Below are 22,518 nucleotides of genomic sequence, written 5' to 3'. Positions count from 1 at the left end.
ACAGCCGGCCGCCGCCGCCTCCCGCTAGGCGCTCGCCAGGAGCCGACGCAGCCGGCGGCGCGAGGACCGAGGCTCCCTCTTCGGGGGGGCGGGCACGCGGAAGGCGCTGGTGACTGAGCGACTGTCGGGGGGCCGGCGAGGGGACCCTCCGAGTTCCGGGCGGCTTCCGTGGGTCCTAAGCTGCACCGGACGTTCTCCCCCCCCCCCCCCGCCCCACCACCTACACCCAGGGTTGGGGAGTTAGCCCTGGACGCCGCCGCCATGGCGGAAAATTGGAAGAACTGTTTCGAGGAGGAGCTCATCTGCCCCATCTGCCTGCACGTCTTCGTGGAGCCCGTGCAGCTGCCGTGCAAACACAACTTTTGTCGGGGTTGCATCGGCGAGGCTTGGGCCAAGGACAGCGGCCTGGTGCGTTGCCCCGAATGCAACCAGGCCTATAATCAGAAGCCGGGCCTGGAGAAGAACCTGAAGCTCACCAACATCGTGGAGAAGTTCAACGCCCTGCACGTGGAGAAGCCGCCCGCGGCGCTGCACTGCGTGTTCTGCCGCCGCGGCCCCCCGCTGCCCGCGCAGAAGGTCTGCCTGCGCTGCGAGGCTCCCTGCTGCCAGTCCCACGTGCAGACGCACCTGCAGCAGCCCTCCACCGCCCGCGGGCACCTCCTGGTGGAGGCGGACGACGTGCGGGCCTGGAGCTGCCCGCAGCACAACGCCTACCGCCTGTACCACTGCGAGGCCGAGCAGGTGGCTGTGTGCCAGTACTGCTGCTACTACAGCGGCGCGCATCAGGGACACTCGGTGTGCGACGTGGAGATCCGGAGGAATGAGATCCGGGCAAGTACCCTGCGTGTACACAACATTCCTTCCCGCCGGGGGTGGGGGTGGGGAGGACCACCCATCCCGACAGGCTAACTCTTGTGACATGAGGCTGGAGGCTCCCTTCCAAGCTCTTCTCTCTGAAAGTTTTAGGGGCACGGTCCAGGAAAGAAGGGCCGCCGGATGCCGTTCCGCACCTGTGTTTCTAGGGCCCCTCTCTTAACCAGTCCTTTATGGAATGGCGGGGGGCGGGGCTGTCAGAAATATAGTTTGGGTGTTGCTTTTCTGCTTTTGCTCAGCACCGTCCCCCACCCCCCCCACCCCCAGCGTTGTTTCTGTAAGCCCTACGGGAAGTCACCGAGGCAGTGACCCCAGTTCTGCTTCTCCAGCTGCTGTTTATGTAATGAGTGCCCTAGTGCCACTGCTGTGGCTGACATGATCCGTGATGCTGGCATACCAATGAGGAAGTAAACAAAAGCAGCCATGTTAGTTTGAAGCTCTGTCGGAAACACGTTGGGAGTTGGTGGTGGTGGTGGTGGGGGGGAACTTTTGGAAGGAGAACAGAACTAGCTGGGCATGGCCTGGATGTCCAGAGGCGTCTGGGAACAATGTCAGTTCTGCAGATCAGTCCCAGCAAGCGGGCTCTCCCTAGGTTAGAGGCTGCCCTCTGTGTGCCTGTACGTATTGCCCGTGCCTGCATGAACAAACTTTAAAGTATGCGTCTTCCTCACCCTGGGCCCTTGCCACCCCGCCCTGCCCTCTTACACAGCCCTCCCACATTAAGGGAGGGGAGGAGGACAGAAAAAGAATCCTGTGGGTTTAAGGTTGAGCCGCCTTGAAATCTGGTTTCAGGCAGCTGGCTCCCCTGGGCTGCCGGCTGGGTGATTACGGAACCGCACCCCCTCCCATTGTATACACCCTGCAGCAGCAGCCAATGTCAAGCCCTCCTCCCCCCTCGGGCCTCTGTGTCTGGCTAGTGAGCTGGACTGAGGCGTACTTCCGTCCCCTTCAGTGGAAGGGGGCTCCTCCTAGGTCTCTCGGGTCCCCAGGCACTCAAGATTGAGTCACTGCAAAAGGAAGGAGTTGGCCTAAGACCGAGCCATCTCGGAAGCCACAGCTTGGGGCCTGGGTGTGATATGGGAGCGAGGTTGGGTTTGGTAGGACTGGAAGTGTCTTAAGGGTGGGGGCCCCCCGGGGAGGCTAGTGAGGCCAGTGGGGTATGAGGAAGCGCTGAGCTGGACTTAAATGTAAATGGGGGCTGTTTCCTGTAGGGGAAGCAGGGGACCAGTCAGAATGAGTCACTGTTTAGCAATTAAAACATACATATACAACCAACAAAAGGCAGCCGGGCCACCACAGGCTGAGGGCGGGGATAACAAAATTTGCTGTATAATTAGTTTGCAATTGGATGGGTCAGCTCTGGGGTTTTGTGCCAGGAGGAGCCTCTGGTTTCTTAAAGGAAGTGTGGAGGATAGCTAGAGGAAACCCCTCCCAACACACACACACACACACACACACACACACACACACACACACTCTAGGGTTGGAAAATGCTGAGAGGATTGGGGACGCGGAGGAGCTCTGTCCTCCCCTGTTTCAGGGCAGGCACAGCCCACAATTTCCCCAGTATTGAAGAGGCTGCTGCTATTAATAAAGATGGCAGGGGAGGAGACTGGGAAAGTGCAGAGGCTGGAGAAAGGAGAGCTGTCCAGTTCTCTGTCCTGGAATTGGCAGTGCAAAGTGGACGCAGGGCAGAGGAAGACATGTGGCAGGGTGGAATAGGAATGCACATGTGCCTACAATCTTGGGGGGGGGGCTTTGTGGGGTGTGAATACTAGGAATGTCTACTTCCAGTGCAGAAGAAAACTTAATTAGACCTGACTTGGTAGGAGGAGGGATCTTTATATGTGTGTGTACGTTTGCCTTCAAGTAGACCGAGCTTTTGCCTGTAGCACTGGGGAAGAGGGTGTGACGCTGGCAGAGTGTACCCCGGGTTCCCATCAGCAGGCCCCTCTTTGCTGTACTTCAGGCACGGAACTTTACCAGACTCTCCGTGGTGTATGCATGTGTGCTCCCATTTGTGCCTGGTGGGGACAGGCTCAGAATAATGCATTGCATTAGGGCCAGATGTGCAGTTCTGTGCGCTCAGCATCTGTGCCCAAAGCTCATCCTCCCCCAGGCTCCCTACCTCCATTCTGCCTGGTGCCCCGGGGCACTGGGCTTGGAAGCCCTTCAATAGTCCAGTGTCACTCAAGTGAGAGTTTGACTTATTGAAAGTGGGGAAAGGGGTCCTGCCCTCGGGGAGGGGTTAAGCCCTGGGGAAGTGAATGGAAAGACCCTGCCTGCTCTCTTTGGGCCAGCTAGGGGGAGGGGCCTTTGGTTTGGGCAGTTTTCCCTTGATAACAGGAATCTGCCTCACATGGCCTTTGCTGACGCTGTGGTAAAGGGCACCAGAATTCTCGTGGATATAGGAGCAGAAGCAGAGCTCCTTAAAAACTTAGGCTGTACTTGTGCTTCCTCTCCTGCCCTGGGGGGGGGGGGTTGCTAAGATGCCAGGCCTGATGGCTAGAAATAGAAAACACTGATTAACCCCTCCCAGGTTGGCCCCACCTTCACATTCTCACAAGCACCCACTTGTGCACTTGAGCAGGAGGGCAAGCAGGGCCTCCACTTGGCTGGGTGTTCCGGGTTAGGCCTGTGCAGGCCAGGCCCTTGGCCCACTCTGCCCTCGGAAGGCAAGTGTGTCATAGCCATGTTGCCTGAGCCTGGATGCCCACTAGGTGAGCCTCAAGATTCAGATTCACTGGGGCATGCCTAAACTCTCGTGTGTTTTCCCCTGGGCCAGTGGGCCCAGGATTAGGACATGCTCAGGCTTAGTCACCCTGCGTGGACAAGCTTCCTTCCAGCCCCGATGTTAAAGGGTTCACCTGAATAACAGGAGCTGGTGGGAGTTACAAGTACTCTTAGGGCTTTCCTTAACAGTACCTGGTGTGTGTACTTGAGCTTGTGTGGTATAGGGAGAATAGAACTTTATTGCTAGGAAATTCAGAAATGATGCCAGGACAGAATTGCTCTCTGAAGGAGGGGATCCTGCTGCTTAAGGCAGTTGGTTTGCAGCTGCTTGGGTTGAGGGCACCCTGCTCATATTGCCTGCGCTAGAGAGGATGCGGTGGGACCTTACAGGGGCTTCATCTGTGGGTGGGTGTGAAAGAAAGGCTTGGGGATGAGGCTGTTCCTGACTCAGGCTCTTCAGACCCACTGCTCTCTGCCCACAGCAGACAGCAGGGAGGGAGGGAGAGTGTGTGTGTGTGTGTGTGTGTGAAAGAGAGAGAGAGGGAGAGAAGAGCTATGCAGTGCCCTTTCCTTGATCATTCGTAGCCTTCACAGAATGGGGCCTGTCTTGGCCTCCTCCCTAGACCCTAAGGGGAGCTTCAGGCAGAGAGGCCCAGCCCCCTACCTCTACCCCAGGATCCTGCTGACACAGCGGGGCGCCTGTCATATTGATTACTTTGCCTCCTGCAGTTCTGTTCTCCATGCACTATGCCTGCAAGTGTGTGTGTGTGCGCGTGTGAGTTGTATATCTCAAATGCAACTGATGTTCCTCACACATTGGTATCTCTGAGAATGAATGTGCAAGATTGAGGTACACACTTATTTCATGTGTGGCTGTGGGGTTAGAAAGACAAGCACACACTTGTATAGTGCATGAGTGTGTGTATACACACACGCACACAGGGTATCTGTGTGCAACGCTGGCCATATACCTGTGAGCTGAAGTTTCATGTCCCTGCTCTGCTCTTGGCAGGACTGTGCCCTGAGTGCTTGCTTGGGTGATGACTGGGCTATGAGTTTGCTGGGGCTACTGACTGTCTCACCTGGTGGGAGTGCTGGGGAAAGGGGGGGGATGGAATTCACCCTGGGGTGAGCTCTTGTGTTGGAGGTAGGAGGCCCAGTGGGTCCTGCAAAGCTGCGGTGTGGGGGTTCTGTCTGAGTGGGCTTGGGTCTCTTCCTTGGGCTGAGCAGGCAGGCAGGCCAGGCTGGCCTCATCCTTGGCTCTGGGAAAGCCTTCCTCCTTGGCTGGCCTGGCATTCAAACCCAGACAAAGGGGGGCTTTCTCTCTCGCCTCTTTGTTCTGCTGCCCCAGAGCGCTGCTCTGTGCGTGGCAAAAGCTAATTCCGCTCTGCAGCTGGGAAGCTTCTCGGCTGCGGTCTGCTCAGTGGGGCTTGCTGGGGGGCTCCACTCTCTCCTGCTCTGATTCCCTCTCTCACACCCCTTTTCGTGGGGTCTATGGTTTCTCCATCTTGTGGGTTCATATAGTAGCCCAAGGTAGATAGCCCAAGGCCAGCACTGTGGCAGGGAAAAGCGGACCTTGTGGAGAGAAAGGGACAGTGTTTTGTGCCCAGGGAGCCCAGTCAGATGTGCTCCTGAAACAAGAACTTGGCAGCCAGGGAAAAGGTTTGGACAGGGCAGCTCTGAGCAGGGTTCTGGAGCCAGAGCTGGAACTGGCATGACCCTGTCCTGCAGCAGCCCAGTCCGCTTCCTATCCCTCTCCCCACCGCCACAAGTGCTGCTGCAGCCAAACTACCAAGCCTTCCCTGCAAGCCGACCTTCTGCATCCGTCCCAGCCCTTGGCCTGTTCCCTTCTGACCTTGCTTCTCTTCAAGGTTGACTTGAGGGTTTATTATTATTTATTAACTTTTATACAGCCCTCAGTTCCCAAGCCTCACCTGTCTGCCCAGTCTCATCTAGCAGCAAAATACCGGCAGGGCCTGGCTGGTAAGGCTCCAGAGGAACCTATCCTATGGGGGCAGAATATAGGGGCTTATGAACACCCCCCCGCTTTTCAGGTTGGGAGAGGCACTGAGGGAGTAATTCAAGGCATGGGGACAGATGAGGAGCATGGTCTCCTGGAGCGGTGATGAGACCACTGGAGTGCCTCACAGGTTCAGGTACATACCTCAAAAGGCTTGAGACCCCCAGGGACCCGGTAATCAGGTCCCACATAGCTCCTCCTCACATGGAGGTTTTGATTCCTCCAGTGCTTCTAGATGAGATATGATTCCCAGCCAGGTGGTGCACACCTTTAGTCCCAGCAGAGGTAGGAGGGTCGCAGTGAGTTGAGGTCACCCTGAGACTACATAGTGAATTTCGGGTCAGCCTGGGCTAGAGTGAGACCCTATGGGGGAGGGGAGGGGGAGTATGATTCCCACTCCCAAACAAAGTCCAGAAGACTTAAGGTGGGCGGAGAGTTGTTTGGAAGGTCTCGCTCTTCCTCTGCCCGACTTGGGGAGGCCTTACTTACTGAAATCAAGATGGGAAAAATGATTCCCTGGAAAAGAGGGGTTGGGCTAGGCTGCTGGAGGTGGGAAGAGATCACAGGTCTTGCTTCCTGACGCGCTGGTCATCCAGCGACTTACCCGCCTGGTTGATCATTTGGTAGACTTGGTGTGGGAAGGGAATTGGTGGCAAGGGACAAGTAGGTACTCCAAATCATCTAGCATTTACATGGCATCACTCCCCACTCCCTGCCCTTGCAGCAGACAAGAAACCCATCCACTCCCTGCAGAGGAACCCTCAAGCTAAGGAATGACACTGTATGGTCCCCTAGTAGAAGTGTTACCAGGGGAGACTCGGGAATTGCCCCCCTTTCTCCCCACTGAAGGGCAGTCATGAACACCCCTCCCCCCGTCCCCCAGGGCCTCTGGGGATGGCCAAGGAGTGTTCACCAGCCTGCAGTGTGGGAACCTTTCAGCCCATTCGTGGCCCAGCTGAGAACCTGGGGCTGTCTCTCCTCCCGGTCTCCTGGGACTCAGCCTGTTCTCTCCCTCATCCATTCCTGATGATGGGCTTGGTCACCGAGAAATAGTTGGGCAGAGAGACAGGGTTGAGAAGTGTGGGCCGGGTGGGGGCCAGGGCTGTCAGATGACCTGGACCTTGAGTCACACACACTCGCCCCGGGGGGTGGGGGGACTTTGTCTTGACGATGGGTTTGGGCAGCCAGTAGGCTGGCAATTTGAGTGCCACTTGTTTCAGGGCACGTAAGAAAGTCTCATGTGTGTGGGGTTCTCTCCATTGTCTGCACCTCCAGAGGTCTACTTTCTGCTTGTACAAGGCTCTGGGTACAAGCATATGTGTATGAGGTATTCTGGGACCCAGGTTGCAGTTTGTGTTGAGATGTGTGTGTGCACGTGTGTGCATACGTGTGACACCATGGCCTGTGTGTATCTGGACAGTACTGTCAACTCATGCCTCCACACGAGCTGTTATGTTGTCAACCTGACCCTCTGTCTGGTAACAGATTCCTGTGTGTTGAGCTGGAGGTACAGAGTCTGCCTGAAGGGCAAGGTCTGCTGGGGATCATTATAAGGAAGAGCCTGCCCCACCTCCTCCTGCCTCTAGCATCTCAGTTCTTTGTTTCTAGCATGGCATCCTACACAAAATAGGTCTGCTTGCAGTCTCTTACTGACCTTTGTTTCCCCATACATAAGATGAGTTGAAGGAGTGAGAAAGGGACTGTTGAGGGTTTGGCTTTGAAAGCCAGCTAGGTGTGATGGAAGCAGGAGTCATGGGGGAGAACCGAGGGGTCACTCTGAGACCCCCACAAAGGGAGAACGAACTTCTCCTTGCTGAGTAAGACACTGAGTATCTGCAACTACGCAGAGTTGCTTTGCAAATATTACTTTGTGCAGAACTTTGGCTTTAGTCAGTAAATATGTTATACAACTAGTGGGTGCTCAGGCCTAACTATGAAGGGAAGTGGAGAGGGACAGCAGCAAAACCTATATGTTTTTCTTTTGAGACAGGGTGTCTTTCCATAGTCCAGGCTGGCCCCAAACCTGCCATCAATCTTCCTCCCTCAGCCTCCCCAGTGCCAGGTCATGCCTGACTAACACCCACTTCTTTTTTTCTTTTCTTTTCTGAGATAAGATTTCCCTATGTAGCCCAAGCTGACCTTGAACCTGTGATAATCCTCCTGTCTCAACCTTCCTAGTGCTAGAATTATGAGCATGTGTGTGAGGCTAAAGCCTAGTTCTTAAGAGACCCAAGTCTTATAGAGAAGCCGTACTATGGTTTAAAATGTAAGGCACCACCAGGATATGGGCTGAGATGTAGCTTAGTGGTGGATCTAGCCTGCCCAAGGCCATGGATTTGATCTGCAGCACTGGAAAACACAGGACCAGTAGGAGGACACTTGTTTAGCATGCATGAGGTGCTCAGTTCTATCCCCAGTACTGGGGAGGGAGTTGTAGAAGAGAACTATTGAATAGAATTTTCTGGTGGTGGCAACATTTTGTATCCATGGTGTCCAGTACTAGTTATGTGTAGTTATTGAGCGCTTGAAATGAGGCTAGAGAAACGGAAACACTGAAGTTGTGTTTAGGTTCAGTTTTTTTATTTTCATCTATTTATTTGCAAGCAGAGCGAATGGGCGCATCAGGGCCTCTAGCTGCTGCATATGAATTCCAGATATATGCACCACTTTGTGGATCTGGCTTTACGTGGGTACTGGGGAATCGAGCTTGGGTTGTTAGGCTTTGCTGGCAAGTGCCTTAATTGTGGAGCCATCTCTCCAGCCCTGTTTTTATTATTACTATTATTATTATTATTATTTAATTTATTTGCTTTTCTTTGTAGCTAGGATCTTGCTGTATAGACCAGGCTGGTCTCCATCTCCTAATGCTCCTGCCTCAGCTTCCAAGTGCTTGGGATTACAGGCCCTCTTGCCTGGCTTAATTTATTTTCATCAACCTCAGTGTAAAGAGTCACATGTGGGCCGGAGAGATGGCTCAGTGGTTAAGGAACTTACCAGCAAAGCCTAACAACCTGGGTTCAAGTCCCCAGTACCCACATAAAAACAGATGCACAGTGATACATGCATCTGTTGTTTGCAGTGGCTGGGCTCCCGACATGCCCCCCCCCTCAGCTTGCAAATAAATAAATAGAGTCACACGTGACTAGACTTGTAGCCACCCTACCGTAGCAAAGAACACAGCTACAGAGGCGGGTTGTGACTGACTGTCCCACCACAGTCAGGACAGGGAAGAGACCTGCACAAACTCAGCAAGCAGGGTTCGGAAAAGTTCCTCAAAAGATAAGAGAGGGCTGGAGAAGTGGCTTAGCGGTTAAGCACTTGCCTGTGAAGACTACGGACCCCTGTTCGAGGCTCGATTTCCCAGGACCCACGTTAGCCAGATGCACAAGGGGGCGCACGCATCTGGAGTTTGGTTGCAGTGGTTGAAAGCCCTGGTGCACCCATTCTCTCTCTCTGTCACTCTCAAATAAATAAGAATGAACAAAAAATAAATAAAAAAAGATAAGAAAACCAGGTATGGTGGCACATGCCTTTAATCCCAGCACTTGGGGAGGTAGAGGTAGGAGGATTGCTGTGAGTTTGAGGCCACCCTGAGACTCCATAGTGAATTCCAGGTCAGCCTGGGCTACAGTGAGACCCTACCTCGAAAAACAAAACAAAACCAAAAAAAATCCACAGACCTAGGTGTGATGGTGCATGCCTTTAATCCCAGCAGAGGTAGAAGGATCCCTGTGAGTTTGAGGCCATCCTGAGGTTACATAGTGAATTCCAGATCAGCCTGGGCTAGAGCAAGCCCCTACCTTGAAAAGCAAAACAAACAAACAAACAAAGATCAACAATGTAGAGCACTGAAGTGTCTTAAGGACCACCACCTTGAGGAGAATACCTGAGATGCAAAGGACCAAATAACCTTCCATGATCACAGTGGGGCCCAGCCAAACATCTCTCTTTCCACTTGAGGACTGGAAGAGTCACATTGCTATACTGAAGTATTTGAAAGGCGGGGAGTCACCGGGTTCTTGAGCAAAGGACTTTGTTTGAAGAGGTGTGTTTGGTAAGAAGGGAACAAAATTAGCTTGATTCAGCAACAGATCAGTCTGCTGTCTCCTTGACTCTTAACTGTGGGACCTGGGGAGCTAGCTATTAAAGGCCCGGTTCTCAGCCTCAAGAACAGGGAGAGGTTGGCTGCTTCAGTGCCCTGGAGCATTAGGCGGGTATAAGGTGATGTCTTGGCTTGGACTGCAGGCCCTGTAAGGACCTTGGAAGGCTGTTGCAAAGCATTTTCGGCTATTCTCCACAAGGTCGTGTCCCCCAGGGAGCAGCAGCCTGGCTTGGATCAGAACAGGCCCGGATGCTAGATCACCTGGTTGGTGCCACTTACTTGCTATGTGACTTCAGACAGATTACCTAAACTTCCGTGGGCCTCAGTTTCCTGTTTTGGTTTTCTGAGGTATGGTTTTTCCAGGCGGACCTGGAATTCACTATGTAGTCTCAGGCTGGCTTCGAACTCACAGCCTCTGCCTCCCGAGTGCTGGGATTAAAGGTGTGCATCACCACGCCTGGCTTCCGTTTCTTTTGTGAAATGAGAACCAGAATATATGCTTACCTCATTGCACTGCTGGGATGATTGCCTAAGATTAGATAGAGGAAGTCCTTAAAACATCCAGCCCAAGCTTGCCCTCAGAGAGCTTATACATGTGGGAAGCTACGTAGGCCTCCCTTGGCTGGGAGCAGCGGGCTCTGGGATTGCACAAGGCCTCCGGGAAGCTGGCTGGTAAAGATTTTTCAGGTCTGGAAAGAATCAGACAGAAGGATGGTGTCTCGGCCATCCCTGATAGGGTCGGAGCGACACTGCCTCTGATACTGCTGTCTCGACTGCCCCTGCAGAAGATGCTGATGAAACAACAGGACCGGCTGGAGGAGCGGGAGCAGGACATCGAGGACCAACTGTACAAGCTCGAGTCAGACAAGCGCCTGGTGGAGGTAGTGGAGGCCAGGGTGGGAGTTGCCGGGGCACAGGGCCTTGGGTGGGTTCCTTACAAAGGCTCTCTCGGGTGTTAGGCTTGTCTTAGGGCCCTCTACCCATCATTCTGAACTGTCAGAGGAGGAGCCCCGCTGCTGTGGGGCTAACTGGCACAGACCCCAGTGTGACTCATAGGGAATTAGCAGGTCGGACCTTACACTGGAGAGCCAGGGGGCTGAGGATCCCAGACCCCCCTCCATGAGGGATGGGGTTAGGGCAAGAGCAGCAACCCAAGGTCACCCAGTGCTTGCCTGCCTGCCTGCTCACTGCGGTCCCTGCCTCCCCTCAGGAGAAAGTGAGCCAGCTGAAGGAGGAAGTGCGGCTGCAGTATGAGAAGCTGCACCAGCTGCTGGATGAGGACCTGCGGCAGACAGTGGAGGTCCTGGACAAGGCCCAGGCCAAGTTCTGCAGCGAGAACGCGGCGCAGGCGCTGCACCTTGGGGAGCGCATGCAGGAGGCCAAGAAGCTGCTGGGCTCCCTGCAGCTGCTCTTCGATAAGACGGAGGATGTCAGCTTCATGAAGGTGGGCCAGGGACCTCTGCTCCCCAGCTGGTTCCCCCCCAGTATGCTCACCTGCTCGTGTCTTTGGAACCAGCCTGTGTGGGTTTGAATCTGCCCTACATGCTCTTCCTAGTTTCATGACCTTGGGCAAATTATAGATGCTCCCCAAGCCAGTTACATACAGTCTGCTATTCTTTATCTATTATTATTTAAAAAAATCTCTAAAAATGAAGGCTGGGGAGATGGCTCAGTGTTTTGTTTTTAATTTTTATTTATTTATTTGAGAGTCACAGACACAGAGAGAAAGACAGATAGAGGGAGAGAGAGAGAATGGGCGCGCCAGGGCTTCCAGCCTCTGCAAACGAACTCCAGATGCGTGCGCCCCCTTGTGCATCTGGCTAATGTGGGACCTGGGGAACCGAGCCTCAAACCGGGGTCCTTAGGCTTCACAGGCAAGCGCTTAACCGCTAAGCCATCTCTCCAGCCCGGCTCAGTGTTTTTGCTTGCAAAAGCCTGCCAGTGTGGTGCAGTTCCCCACTATTCATATAAAGCCATAAGTGCATGCATCTGGAGTGGCAAGAGGCCCTGGCATGCTCACTCATTCATTCTCTCTCCACCCCCTCTCAGACACAAATAATTTTTATTTTTTAATTTGAAAACTGGCTGGGCATTGTGGTACACACCTTTACTCCCAGCACTTGGGAGGCAGAAGTAGGAGGATCACCATGAATTTGAGGCCACCCTGAGATGGCATAGTGAATTCCAGGTCAGCCTGGGCTAGAGCGAGACCCTACCTCAAAAATCTAAAAAATAAAAACTTGGAAACTGGCTGAGCTTGGCGGCTCATGCCTTTAATTCAGGCACTCAGGATGCAGAAGTAGTGGGAGGGCTCACCATGAGTTCAAGGTCAACCTGCCTCCAAAAAAATTTTTTAAGCCGGGCGTGGTGGCGCACGCCTTTAATCCCAGCACTCGGGAGGCAGAGGTAGGAGGATCTCCGAGAGTTCGAGGCCACCCTGAGACTACATAGTGAATTCCAGGTCAGCCTGAGCCAGAGTGAGACCCTACCTCGAAAAACGAAAAAAAAAAAAAAAAAAAAATTAAAACTGTCTCCAAAAAAAATTTTTTTTTCTGTAAACTAATATCTGGCAGTCCATTCAATGGCAAACTGAGCATAACTGATGTTGCACAGTTGATGTTTTCTCTGTGTCTTGAATGGCAAGAAAATTCAAACATTGCTGCAGAAATGCCGGTGAGTTGAATTTGGCATGTAATATACGATATAGGCGTCATAGTCCCCTTCTAAGATCCAGATCAGTTCACATTCTAAAATTCACATTCACATCTGGCCCCAGAAGAGCAGAAAAGGTCAAGGGTTCTTGGAGCCCCCTCCTAAGTAGCTATGTGGATAAAATAGGGGCATGGCGGTGCACACCTTTAATCCCAGCACTTGGGAGGCAGTGGTAGGAGAGTCACTGGATTTGAGGTCAGCCTGGGATAGAGTGAGACCCTACCTCAAAACAAGAAGCAGTGAGTGCATGGAAAATGGAGTGGCAGGCTGGGGTTGTAACTGAGCTGGTACAGTGCTTGCCTGGCACACACTCAAACCGGAGTTTGACCCTCAAACACCACATTAACTGGTGCGGTGGCACAGACTTGTAGTTTGGCACTGGAAAGGTGGAAGCAGGAAGAGTCAGGAGCTCGGAGCTCTCTTGGGATCTGTGCAAGTCTGAGGCTAGCCTGGGGAGCATGAGACCCCGCTTGAAAACAGGAGGGAGGGCGGGAGGAAAGAGAACAGTGGCATAGTGGTCACACAGCACACGCTCAATAAATGGAGCTGTTCTTGTTTGCAAAAAGATGGTGTGACTCCATCTGACCCTGCCTGGGGAGAAGTGCGCTGGTGGGGGGTGGGGGACAGCTTCTGTCTTGCCTTTTCCGCTGACTGACCCTTTTCTCCTCCCCCAGAATACCAAGTCTGTGAAAATCCTAATGGACAGGTGAGCAGGTAGCCCCCGGTTTTCTGAAACACATCTAGGGAAGGGAAGGGCTGGCCGAGCTCAGAATGGGGGTGGGGGTAGGGCAGGCTCACTGGTGACGCCTCCTCACAGCAGACGTGCTGTCCACTGTCCCCAGGACCCAGACCTGCACTGGCAGCAGCCTTTCTCCTCCTAAGATTGGCCACTTGAACTCCAAGCTCTTCCTGAACGAGGTAGCCAAGAAGGAGAAGCAGCTACGGAAGATGCTGGAAGGTGAGAGTGGAAACCCTTTTTGTCGGGGGTAAATGCCAGGGGGGGGGTCTCTGAGAGGCAGTGTAGCGTGATCCGGTTAGGTAGTCACATCCTGGCTTTGCCACTTAGAAGCTCAGATGAGTTTTAGTGTCTTCAGCTGGAAAATGGAAATAATAGTTCTCAACCTCCTAATAGAGAAGTGAGTATTGATCAAGATGTCCCAAAGAGTTACAGAAAGTCCTCAGGGGATGGGTGATCTGGGTGTCTTGGGCTGAGAATTTTGGCGACTTTCCCCCACTCCTCTCCACAGGCCCCTTCAGTACACCGGTGCCCTTCCTGCAGAGTGTTCCCCTGTACCCCTGCGGCGTGAGCAGCTCTGGGGCAGAAAAACGCAAGCACTCAGCAGCCTTCCCGGAGGCCGGCTTCCTCGAGACATCGTCGGGCCCTGTGGGCAGCCAGTATGGGGCAGCGGGCACAGCAAGCGGCGAGGGCCAGTCTGGTCAGCCCCTGGGGCCGTGCAGCTCCACACAGCACTTGGTGGCCCTTCCTGGTGGTGCCCAACCAGTGCACTCAAGTCCTGTGTTCCCTCCATCACAGTACCCCAATGGCTCTGCCACCCAGCAGCCCATGCTACCCCAGTATGGCGGCCGCAAGATTCTCGTCTGTTCTGTGGACAACTGTTACTGTTCTTCCGTGGCCAACCATGGAGGCCACCAGCCCTACCCCCGCTCTGGCCACTTCCCCTGGACAGTGCCCTCGCAGGAGTACTCCCACCCACTCCCACCCACACCCTCCGTCCCCCAGTCCCTTCCTGGCCTGGCGGTCAGAGACTGGCTCGACGCTTCCCAGCAGCCTGGCCACCAGGATTTCTACAGGGTGTATGGGCAGCCGTCCACCAAACACTACGTGACGAGCTAACGCCAAGCAGGCAGTGGACGCTGGGGACCCTTCCCCCCAGCCCCGGTGGCTCGGGAAATATGCATCCAGAGACCTGCCCTTCTACCTTCCTCTCCTCTCTCCCATCCTCCATTCCTCCAGGTCTTTTCCTTTTGGCCTTTTGTTTTGTTTGGGGCTTTTTTCTTTCTTTCTTTCTTTCTTTTATGCATCTCCTGGACTTGGAGGTGACAGTGGGAGCTAGCCTGGGCAGGGTCTGCAGGTGGCCCTGGAGGTGGGACAGTGTCTGTCTCAAGGCACTGAGCTCTCTCTTTTCCTCTTTCACTCCCTCTTCACACCCCAATGGCTGGAAGGAGCCTCAGTTTCCCTTGAGGCCTTGGGGCTCCAACCCTTGTCACACCCTGGGAGGAAGACCCAGAGCTTGCTGGTCTGCTCCTCCTCCTCCCCAGTTCCCCCCTGGGCAGTTGATCACTGATGAGTAAGGAATGACCTATAGATTGTGGAACTTTTTGTTTTTTAATTTTTTAAAACCAAGAATGATTTCTCCTGCTTCCTTCTCACCATCTTCCCAGACGGAGTTCAAGGCCACTTCTCAAGCAGCTTTTGGCACCTTCAGCCTCAGAGTGGAATCTTTCAAAGACAGGAGCCCCATGTTCAGGAACGGGGGGGAAAAGGAACTTTGCCAATGATAGTGAACACAGCAAAAGCAAATAATAATAATAATAATAAAGAGAAATAAACAAAATAATAAAAAAAAAAACAATAGCACAGCCCTTGTTGAGGTCAGTGGAGGAGGAGCTGCCCAGAGTTGGTTCCCTGCCTGGATTTTTGACACAGCAACTTCCTGTCGTGAGCACTTTGTATGAATCGTGGACTTCCTGTTCTCAAGGCACAGGTATTTATTCTGTAATCTGTCTAGAGCACACACGGAAATCCAACCTTCTAATAAACATGATGGCGCAGTCCTCCCGCCGTGCCTCTTACCCACCAGCACTGGCAGGCTCGGGGCCTTCTGGCATTGGTGTGAGCAAGGACTTTCTAAAGACAAACTTTTGCCCTCTTGGGTCTAGATAGTTTCAGGCCTATGAATATCAGTTCCTCAGGCACCAACTACATCTGCTCTTGACCTTTAGTTCATTTAACAAATACTTGCTCAAGGCCTCACAAACTCAGCCCCATGCTGCATGAGCCCTGGTGTCTCTTTGAGGTTCCGCCAATTTGCTTTAAGCTAGGATAGATGGAGGAGCACCCTTCTGTGAGTCTTTCAAAGTTTACCTACCTCCTAGCTACAAATATATATTGACCACATATTATATGGCAGGCACTATACAGGGCTGCAGGCTCTGAGGCAAAGAAGACCCTAATTAGGCTAGAGAGAAGTGGGGCAGCAAAATGAGAAAAGAATCAATCCCTCTTAATGGTTTCTTTTCTTTTTCTTTTTTTTTTTGGTTTTTCGAGGTAGGGTCTCACTCTGGCCTAGCTGATATTGAATTTACTATGTAGTCTCAGAGTGGCCTTGAACACAGTGATCCTCCTACCTCTGCCTCCTGAGTGCTGGGATTAAAGGTGAGCGCCACCACAGCTGGCTCTCATTTGACAGTGTCTTAAAACCCCTAACATCTTTGGACCTTGTTACAGTGCTGAGACCCCATGTAGGTTTATTAGGGATCTCAGAACCCAGGAATTTATATTCTTAAGTCTGCTGGTGGCTGATTACCCTGAGGTTTGAGAAGTGTTGCCTTGTGCTGACCAGGGTCCTCCCTGGTCCACTGGGCTCTTAGGGGAGGGGGAGAAGGGGGCTGGGACGCACCTAGGTCCTCCTGTGGGAGGTCATGATCTTCATTGTTGAGACAAGTATGCAACCAGGCTGCTCCTGAACTTGAATCCTCTTAATTCACCCTCCTGAATACTGGATTTGGATTATAGGCATGTGTCACCACACTGGCTCATTTTGAGTGTTTACCTAGCTAATATGCATGAAGCCATGGGTTCTATTCCCAGCACACAGGAGATGGAGAGCAGTTCAGAAGTTTAAGGTCGTCCTTAACAGTGATCTCCAGCCGAGGACACATGAGACCCTAATCAAGGGAGTGGGAGGCCTGATGGAGTACAACCATGCCCCCTTGCCATACTACTAGGGGACACGACCTTTGCTGGTACCTATTTCTTCATTGGGCTGAATCAGGAAGCCTGGGACAAGATGTGGAGCCTGTGCTTTTTAAGTCTCTTGCCAGTTGTCTATGCCTGGCTAACCTCTAGTCACCCTCTCAAAAATGAAGGCAGAGGGGCCAGGTGTTAGTGGCACATTTCTTTAATCCTAGCACTCGGGAGGCTGAGGTAGCATGGCTGTGAGTTCGAGGCCAGCCTGAGACTACATAGGGAATTCCAGGTTAGCCTGGGCGAGAACAAGACACTACTTCTGGAAACAAAGAGGCAGGTGTAGGAAGAAATGACCAAGCAACACCCTGGCCTGTTTCGAGACGCACCATGAAATCAGTCTTTTTTTTTTTTTTTTTTTTTTTTGGTTTTTCGAGGTAGGGTCTCACTCTGGTCCAGGCATGAAATCAGTCTTGAGTGTCCCATCCTCCTGCCCTGTAGACTGGTGGGGAAGGGAAGCCCTTGTCTCTGTTACTCCCCTGGGCTGCAGAGAGCCAGGGCCTGGAGCGGTATGATTAACAGCTAGCCTCCCTGTTTTCTGCCCCCTGCACCTGTTGGGGGCTAAAGGTAGGGGACAGATGTCTAGGGCATGAAGCTTAGTGTTGCTGGTGGGCAGATGACACATCTGCTCCTGTCTTGCTGTGTCTCCCGTTTGTCTGCAGCCCCTGGGACATATACTGTGCCAAGAGCTGGAAGCCAAGGCAAACAAAGCCAGCCGCCCTATTTCTTTCCTACTTGGCCTAGTTTTGTTTTGGCTGGGGTCTGTGAGGGGGTCCCCTTTGTCCAAGCACATCACCCGGATATGGAGGGATACTAGCTGGGGGAAGCTGTGCTAGAACTCCACCACCCGTTTGGAAGCCCTCCCCCAGACAATTACATACTCAGGGACACAGCTGTAGGCTACATAGCCAGCTTGGACAACCAGGGAAGCAGGGGCTACTGACTACATCCAGCTGTCCTCAGCTACCCAGCTGTCCCCGGCTTTGTAGGAGCAGCTGTCACCCACCTCCCAAAAGAGTAAGGAGGCCCAGAAAGAAAGAAAAAAAAACAAACAAACTGGAACTGCCCCAGGACACAAAGTCGCCCTTAGAAGACTTGGAGAGGACAGATGCTCACAGGTGCTGGCCCTATGCGGGCTGCGCACAGCTGAGGTGCCCCTCGCCCCACCCCTTCCCCTCGGAGGCCACCACGCCTCCCCTTTCCGGGAAGGGCCGGGTTCTGACAGCCTCTCCCCACCCCACGCTCCGGGGGCGGTGGCTCCTGCGGCCCAGATGTGCAGGAGCCCGCGATTAGGCCACCGCCGGGGGCTTTCCTCTGCAGCCCCGTCCACCCCCGGCTCTTGCTTTCATGTCGCCGCCAGCAGCTGGGCCCGCTCGCGCCCCTTCCTCAGCTTGTCTCCCAGCTGTCCTTGGGGTGGGGCCGGGCAGCTGGAGAACAGCTGCTGGGCGGTGGACGCGGGCAGTGCCCCCTGCCACCGCCGGAAGCCGTCTCCGCCCAGGAGGTGGCAGAGGGGGCCCCGGAAGTAGGGCAAAGCCTGGGGACAGGCACCTCCTCCGCCCCCTGCCCCAGTGCATCTGGCCGGACAGACCCCAGATAAAAGGTCCTCCCAGCTTTAAAGGACACTGCAGCGGCGGGGCCGCAATGTCGGGGACACCCTCTGAGTCAGCACCTAATCCACTCCACGTCACTTCTGGATTAGGCCTCATTCCCACCACCCACTCGGATGCCCATATTCTCATCAGGCTAGATGTCATTTTCATCACTATCTTCTCCAGTTTGAAGGTGGGGGACAGCACCTAGCCACTGGGTGACCCTCTACCCCCACCTATGCGCTCTGCAAATTCCGCGGAGGGTCGCTAACCTTTGACACTTTTTCCCTATCAGTCAAGGCCACCAGGAATAACCATGGGAAGGGGACGGTCCTTGGACAGATCTCAATGCACTTGAGCATCTCTTGCAAGTGTGCTCCTCCCAGTATGGGTTTAGAGAACTCGTTCTTGGAAGTGCTTTAAGAACCACGGTCTCCAGGCCTGCGTGGGGCAGTCATGTAATCCCAAAACTCAGAGGTGGGATCACTGCCTGCTCCACATAGGGAGACCATGTCTCAAAACAAAACAAGGAGAGAGAAAGAAAGGACAGTCTTCAGACACTGAGCTCCTGGTGCTTTTTTTTTTTAATTAAATTATTTATTTATTTGAGAGAGAATGGGTGTCCCAAGGCCTCTAGCCACTGCAAATGAATTCCATACATATGGGCCATCCTATGCATCTGGTTTATGTGGGTACTGGAGAATTGAACCTGGGTCCTTAGGTTTTGCAGGAAAGCACCTTCACCACTAAACCATCTCTCTGTACCTTATTTATTTATTTATTTATTTTATTCTTTTGGTTTTTCGAGGTAAGGTCTCACTCTAGCCCAGGCTGACCTGGAATTCATTCTGTAGTCTCAGGTTGACCTCGAATTCAGTGATCCTTCTACCTCTGTCTCCCGAGTGCTGGGATTAAAGGCGTGTGCCACCACATACCCAGCTCCTGGTACTGGCTTCTAGAATCCTCTTTCCTTTTCGTCTTCCTTTCTTGAGTGTGTTAGTGTTACCTGGCCTGGAACTCACAGAAATCCTCCTACCTTTGCTGGGATTAAAGATGGTTTTGTTTTTGAGAGGGAGACTCAGTCTGGCTTTGAATTTAAACTCCTCCTGCCTCTGCCTCTTAAATGCTGGGATTACAGATATGCGCAACTATATCAGGCTTGAGACCTATTTCTTTTTAAATTATTTACTTGCAGACAGAGAAAGAGAGAAAAAATGGGCATACCAAGGCCTCCAGCCACTGCAGATCAACTCTGGACATAAGTACCACCTTGTGCAGCTGGCTGGCGTAGGTTCTGGGGAATCAAACCTGTGTCCTTAGGCTTCGCAGGCAATCACCTTAACCACTAAGCCCTCTCTCCAGCCCCGAGGCCTCGTTTTTTCTTTTCTTTTCTTTTCCTCCCCCTCCCCACCCCCCGCCACCTGGTCAGGTTTCACTCTAGCTCAGGCTGACCTGGAATTCACTATGTAATCTCAAGGTGGCTTCGAACTCACAGCAATCCTCCTACTTCTGTCTCCCTAGTGCTGGGATTAAAGGTGTGGGTCACCACACCTGGCTTCTATTTACGTGAGCAAAGAATGAAATCTAGGCACTCTTTGATTATCCTTGCCATATACTTTGTAGAATTGCTAGGGCAACAGGTGATCTGGAGTTCAGGTTCTTCAGAGAACTAAGCTTCTAGAATGTTCTTTACAGGCAAGGGTGGAATTGGGAAACAGATCAGGGATCAGGGTGTGGTATAAAAGCAGTTTGGGGGCTGGAGAGATGGCTTAGCGGTTAAGCGCTTGCCTGTGAAGCCTAAGGTTCCTGGTTCGAGGCTCGATTCCCCAGGACCCACGTTAGCCAGATGCACAAGGGGGACACGTGTCTGGAGGTTGTTTGCAGTGGCTGGAAGTCCTAGAGCATCCATTCTTACGCTCTCTATCTGCCTCTTTCTCTGTCACTCTCAAGTAAAAAAAAAAAGAGGAGTTTGGGTTGAAGGATGAAAAAGGATACCCTTGAACCAGGGTGCTGGTCCCAGCAACATTCATTTATTTTTCTTCGGTTTCTTTCTCTACCTTCAACCTGTATCCCAAAGCTTTTCTTCCCCTTCAAGGGCAGCGTGTTCCAGCAGTGTCTGACTGACACACAGTTTACAGCATGGAGACACCCTTCCCACAGGGAGTAAACAGCAAGTAGAACTCGGATGGACAGAGCTCCACTGTACCATATTTTCTGGGGTGTGTGAGTCACACACACACACACACACACACACACCTGCACACACAAAGTGAGGTGAGGAAAGCCTTCAAGAGCCCAAGACTGCTTTCCTGAGCTCCCTGTCCCTGATATTATTTATGATGCATGGTCAGACAATGGACTTATCCCAGAGTTCTGCACTGAAGGTCTTTGAACGATTCCTCCACAGGAGACCTGTTTTCTTTAATTGCAGTGTGGTTAATTTCTCTCAACTGCAGCAAACTGGGATATTTATGACTTCTCCTTGCACTAGATCTTCAGTAATTGGGTCTTTCTTGAGAGGAAACCCATCTGCTCTGTGCCCTAGGTTATTTTTCATTATTTACATTGAAGTAAGAAGTGGTGATATGTGGGGTAGTATGTAGCTTATAGAATGAGCATGAAAGGTGACTTAGGCACCATCTCGAAATTGCAGGTCAAGGACTGGAGGGATGGCTTAATGGTTAAGACGTTTGCCTGCAAAGCCTGAGGACCCAGGTTTGATTACCTAGGACCCACGTAAGCCAGATGCACAAGGTGGCACATGCATCTGGAGTTCATTTGCAGTGGCGGGAGGCCTTGGTGTGTCCATTCTCTCTGTCTCTCTCTCTCTCTCTCAAAAAATATTAAAAAAAAAAAAAAGGGCTGGAGAAATGGATTAGCAGTTAAGTGCTTGCCTGTGAAGTCTAAGGACCCCAGTTCGAGGCTTGATTCCCCAGGATCCACATAAGCCAGATGCACAAGGTGGTATGTGCATTTGGAGTTTGTTTGTAGTGGCTGGAGGCCCTGGCGTGCCCATGCTCTCTATCTGCCTCTCTCTCTGTTGTAAATAAATAAATAAATAAATAAATAAAATCTTTTTTAAAAATTGCAGGTCAAAACTAGAATGGCTAAGGAGAGAGCCACCCCATTATACCTCAAAAGGGCCCTGGCTGAAACTAAGAAAAATTGGCAAAACAAGCAAGGGTGCTTTTTCCTGATGAACTGGGTACCAGCACAAGGGTGAAGGAGATCAACACAGAGAAAAATCACCTCCTGCCAAATCAGAGAGCCAGAGACCCAGAGGCCCCCAACACCTCATCACTGAAGCAGACCAAAAATGAACCCAACATGGCTCAGGGAAATTTTGCGGAAGAAGGGGCGGAAAGAATGTCAGAGCCACATGTTGGGTCATGATACGAAGAGACATTTCTCCTACCCATAACTGTGGGCTAACTCCACAATGCATGACCCATATACCTCAACAAGGAGGGGCCAAGGGGAGGGGGTAGGTCACGGATGAGCCTAATAATGGTACCAAACTGACTGTATTTGCTGAATACAAAACTAATTAATAAAAAATTAAAAAAAAAAACTAGAATGAGAAAAGTGTTTCCAAGAGCTGAATGTTAAGGATGCTGTGGACCTCTAGTCTACCCAGGGGGGAAAAAAATGGCAGGAAGTCATTTGACATATGGATGTCTGGCTGCCTGGTTGTCAGTTGGATGTTGGTATCAAACACTGTCCATATGTGTGGCTGCTGCAGGGCACGGAGCAAGAATGGGCATGGGTACAAGTGGGCAGCTTGAAGCCTAACAGGAAGTTACCAGTTACCATTTCTAGCAGCTGCAGCCCCTCACTTTCCACCCATCAAACCATATACTTGAACTCAGCCTTCCCACAGCACCCAGAGTTCCATGCCTCCCTAGCTTTGCACGTCCACCTCTGATCTTAGCTTCTAGAAGTCTCACTTCCTTGGTGTGGCCCTCTTCCCACCTCTGCCTGAGGAATGACACCTAAGAAGTGTCACCATCTGCCTAGCCAGCTTCCCTCCCTCCCCCCAGGTAAGGTCTCACTCTCCTCTAGCCCAGGCTGACCTGGAATTCACTGTGTAGTCTCAGGTTGTAGTCTCAAACTCACAGTGATCGTCCTACCTCTGCCTACCTAGTGCTAGGATTAAAGATGCGTGCCACCACACCTGGTGCCTAGCCAGCTTGTTTTTATTTAGTTATTTATTGTAGTTTTGGGTTTTCGAGGTAGGGTTTCATTCTGGCCCAGGCTGACCTGGAATTCACTATGTAGTCTTAGGGTAGCCTTGAACTCACCGTGATCCACCACGCCCGGCTCTTTATTTTTAATTTTTATGTGTTTGAGAGAGAGAGGAGAGGTGAGAAAGGGCACACCAGGGCTTCCAGCAAATGAACTCCAGACACATGTGCCACCTTGTGCATCTGGCTTACGTGGGTCCTGGGGAACTGAACCTGGGTCCTTTGGCTGTGCAGGCAAAGCTAAACTATCTGTCTAA

General features: G+C 52.3%; 1 protein-coding gene across 1 annotated transcript; it reads left to right on the top strand.

The window, feature by feature from the left end:
* Positions 1 to 242: 242 nt before the first annotated feature.
* On the top strand, positions 243 to 15,236 carry Trim8 (tripartite motif containing 8). The gene is made up of 6 exons (XM_004659394.2): positions 243 to 831; positions 10,514 to 10,609; positions 10,939 to 11,172; positions 13,115 to 13,146; positions 13,283 to 13,398; positions 13,688 to 15,236. Exons 1-6 carry the CDS (start codon positions 262 to 264, stop codon positions 14,293 to 14,295), a joined length of 1,656 nt encoding a protein of 551 aa, XP_004659451.2. The 5' UTR covers positions 243 to 261; the 3' UTR covers positions 14,296 to 15,236.
* The last annotated feature ends 7,282 nt before the right edge of the window (positions 15,237 to 22,518 follow it).

This window comes from Jaculus jaculus, chromosome 1, assembly GCF_020740685.1.
Source record: "Jaculus jaculus isolate mJacJac1 chromosome 1, mJacJac1.mat.Y.cur, whole genome shotgun sequence".
In the NCBI taxonomy this organism is placed as follows: Eukaryota; Metazoa; Chordata; class Mammalia; order Rodentia; family Dipodidae; genus Jaculus; species Jaculus jaculus.
This window is presented reverse-complemented; position numbering and strand designations above follow the sequence as displayed.

Excerpts from the sequence above, each read along its gene's own strand:
- Trim8 (XM_004659394.2), top strand. The coding sequence starts at position 262 with ATGGCGGAAAATTGGAAGAACTGTTTCGAGGAGGAGCTCATCTGCCCC. Across the intron at positions 832-10,513 it reads TCCGGAGGAATGAGATCCGG|AAGATGCTGATGAAACAACA; the intron begins GCAAGTACCCTG and ends CTGCCCCTGCAG. Across the intron at positions 10,610-10,938 it reads CAGACAAGCGCCTGGTGGAG|GAGAAAGTGAGCCAGCTGAA; the intron begins GTAGTGGAGGCC and ends GCCTCCCCTCAG.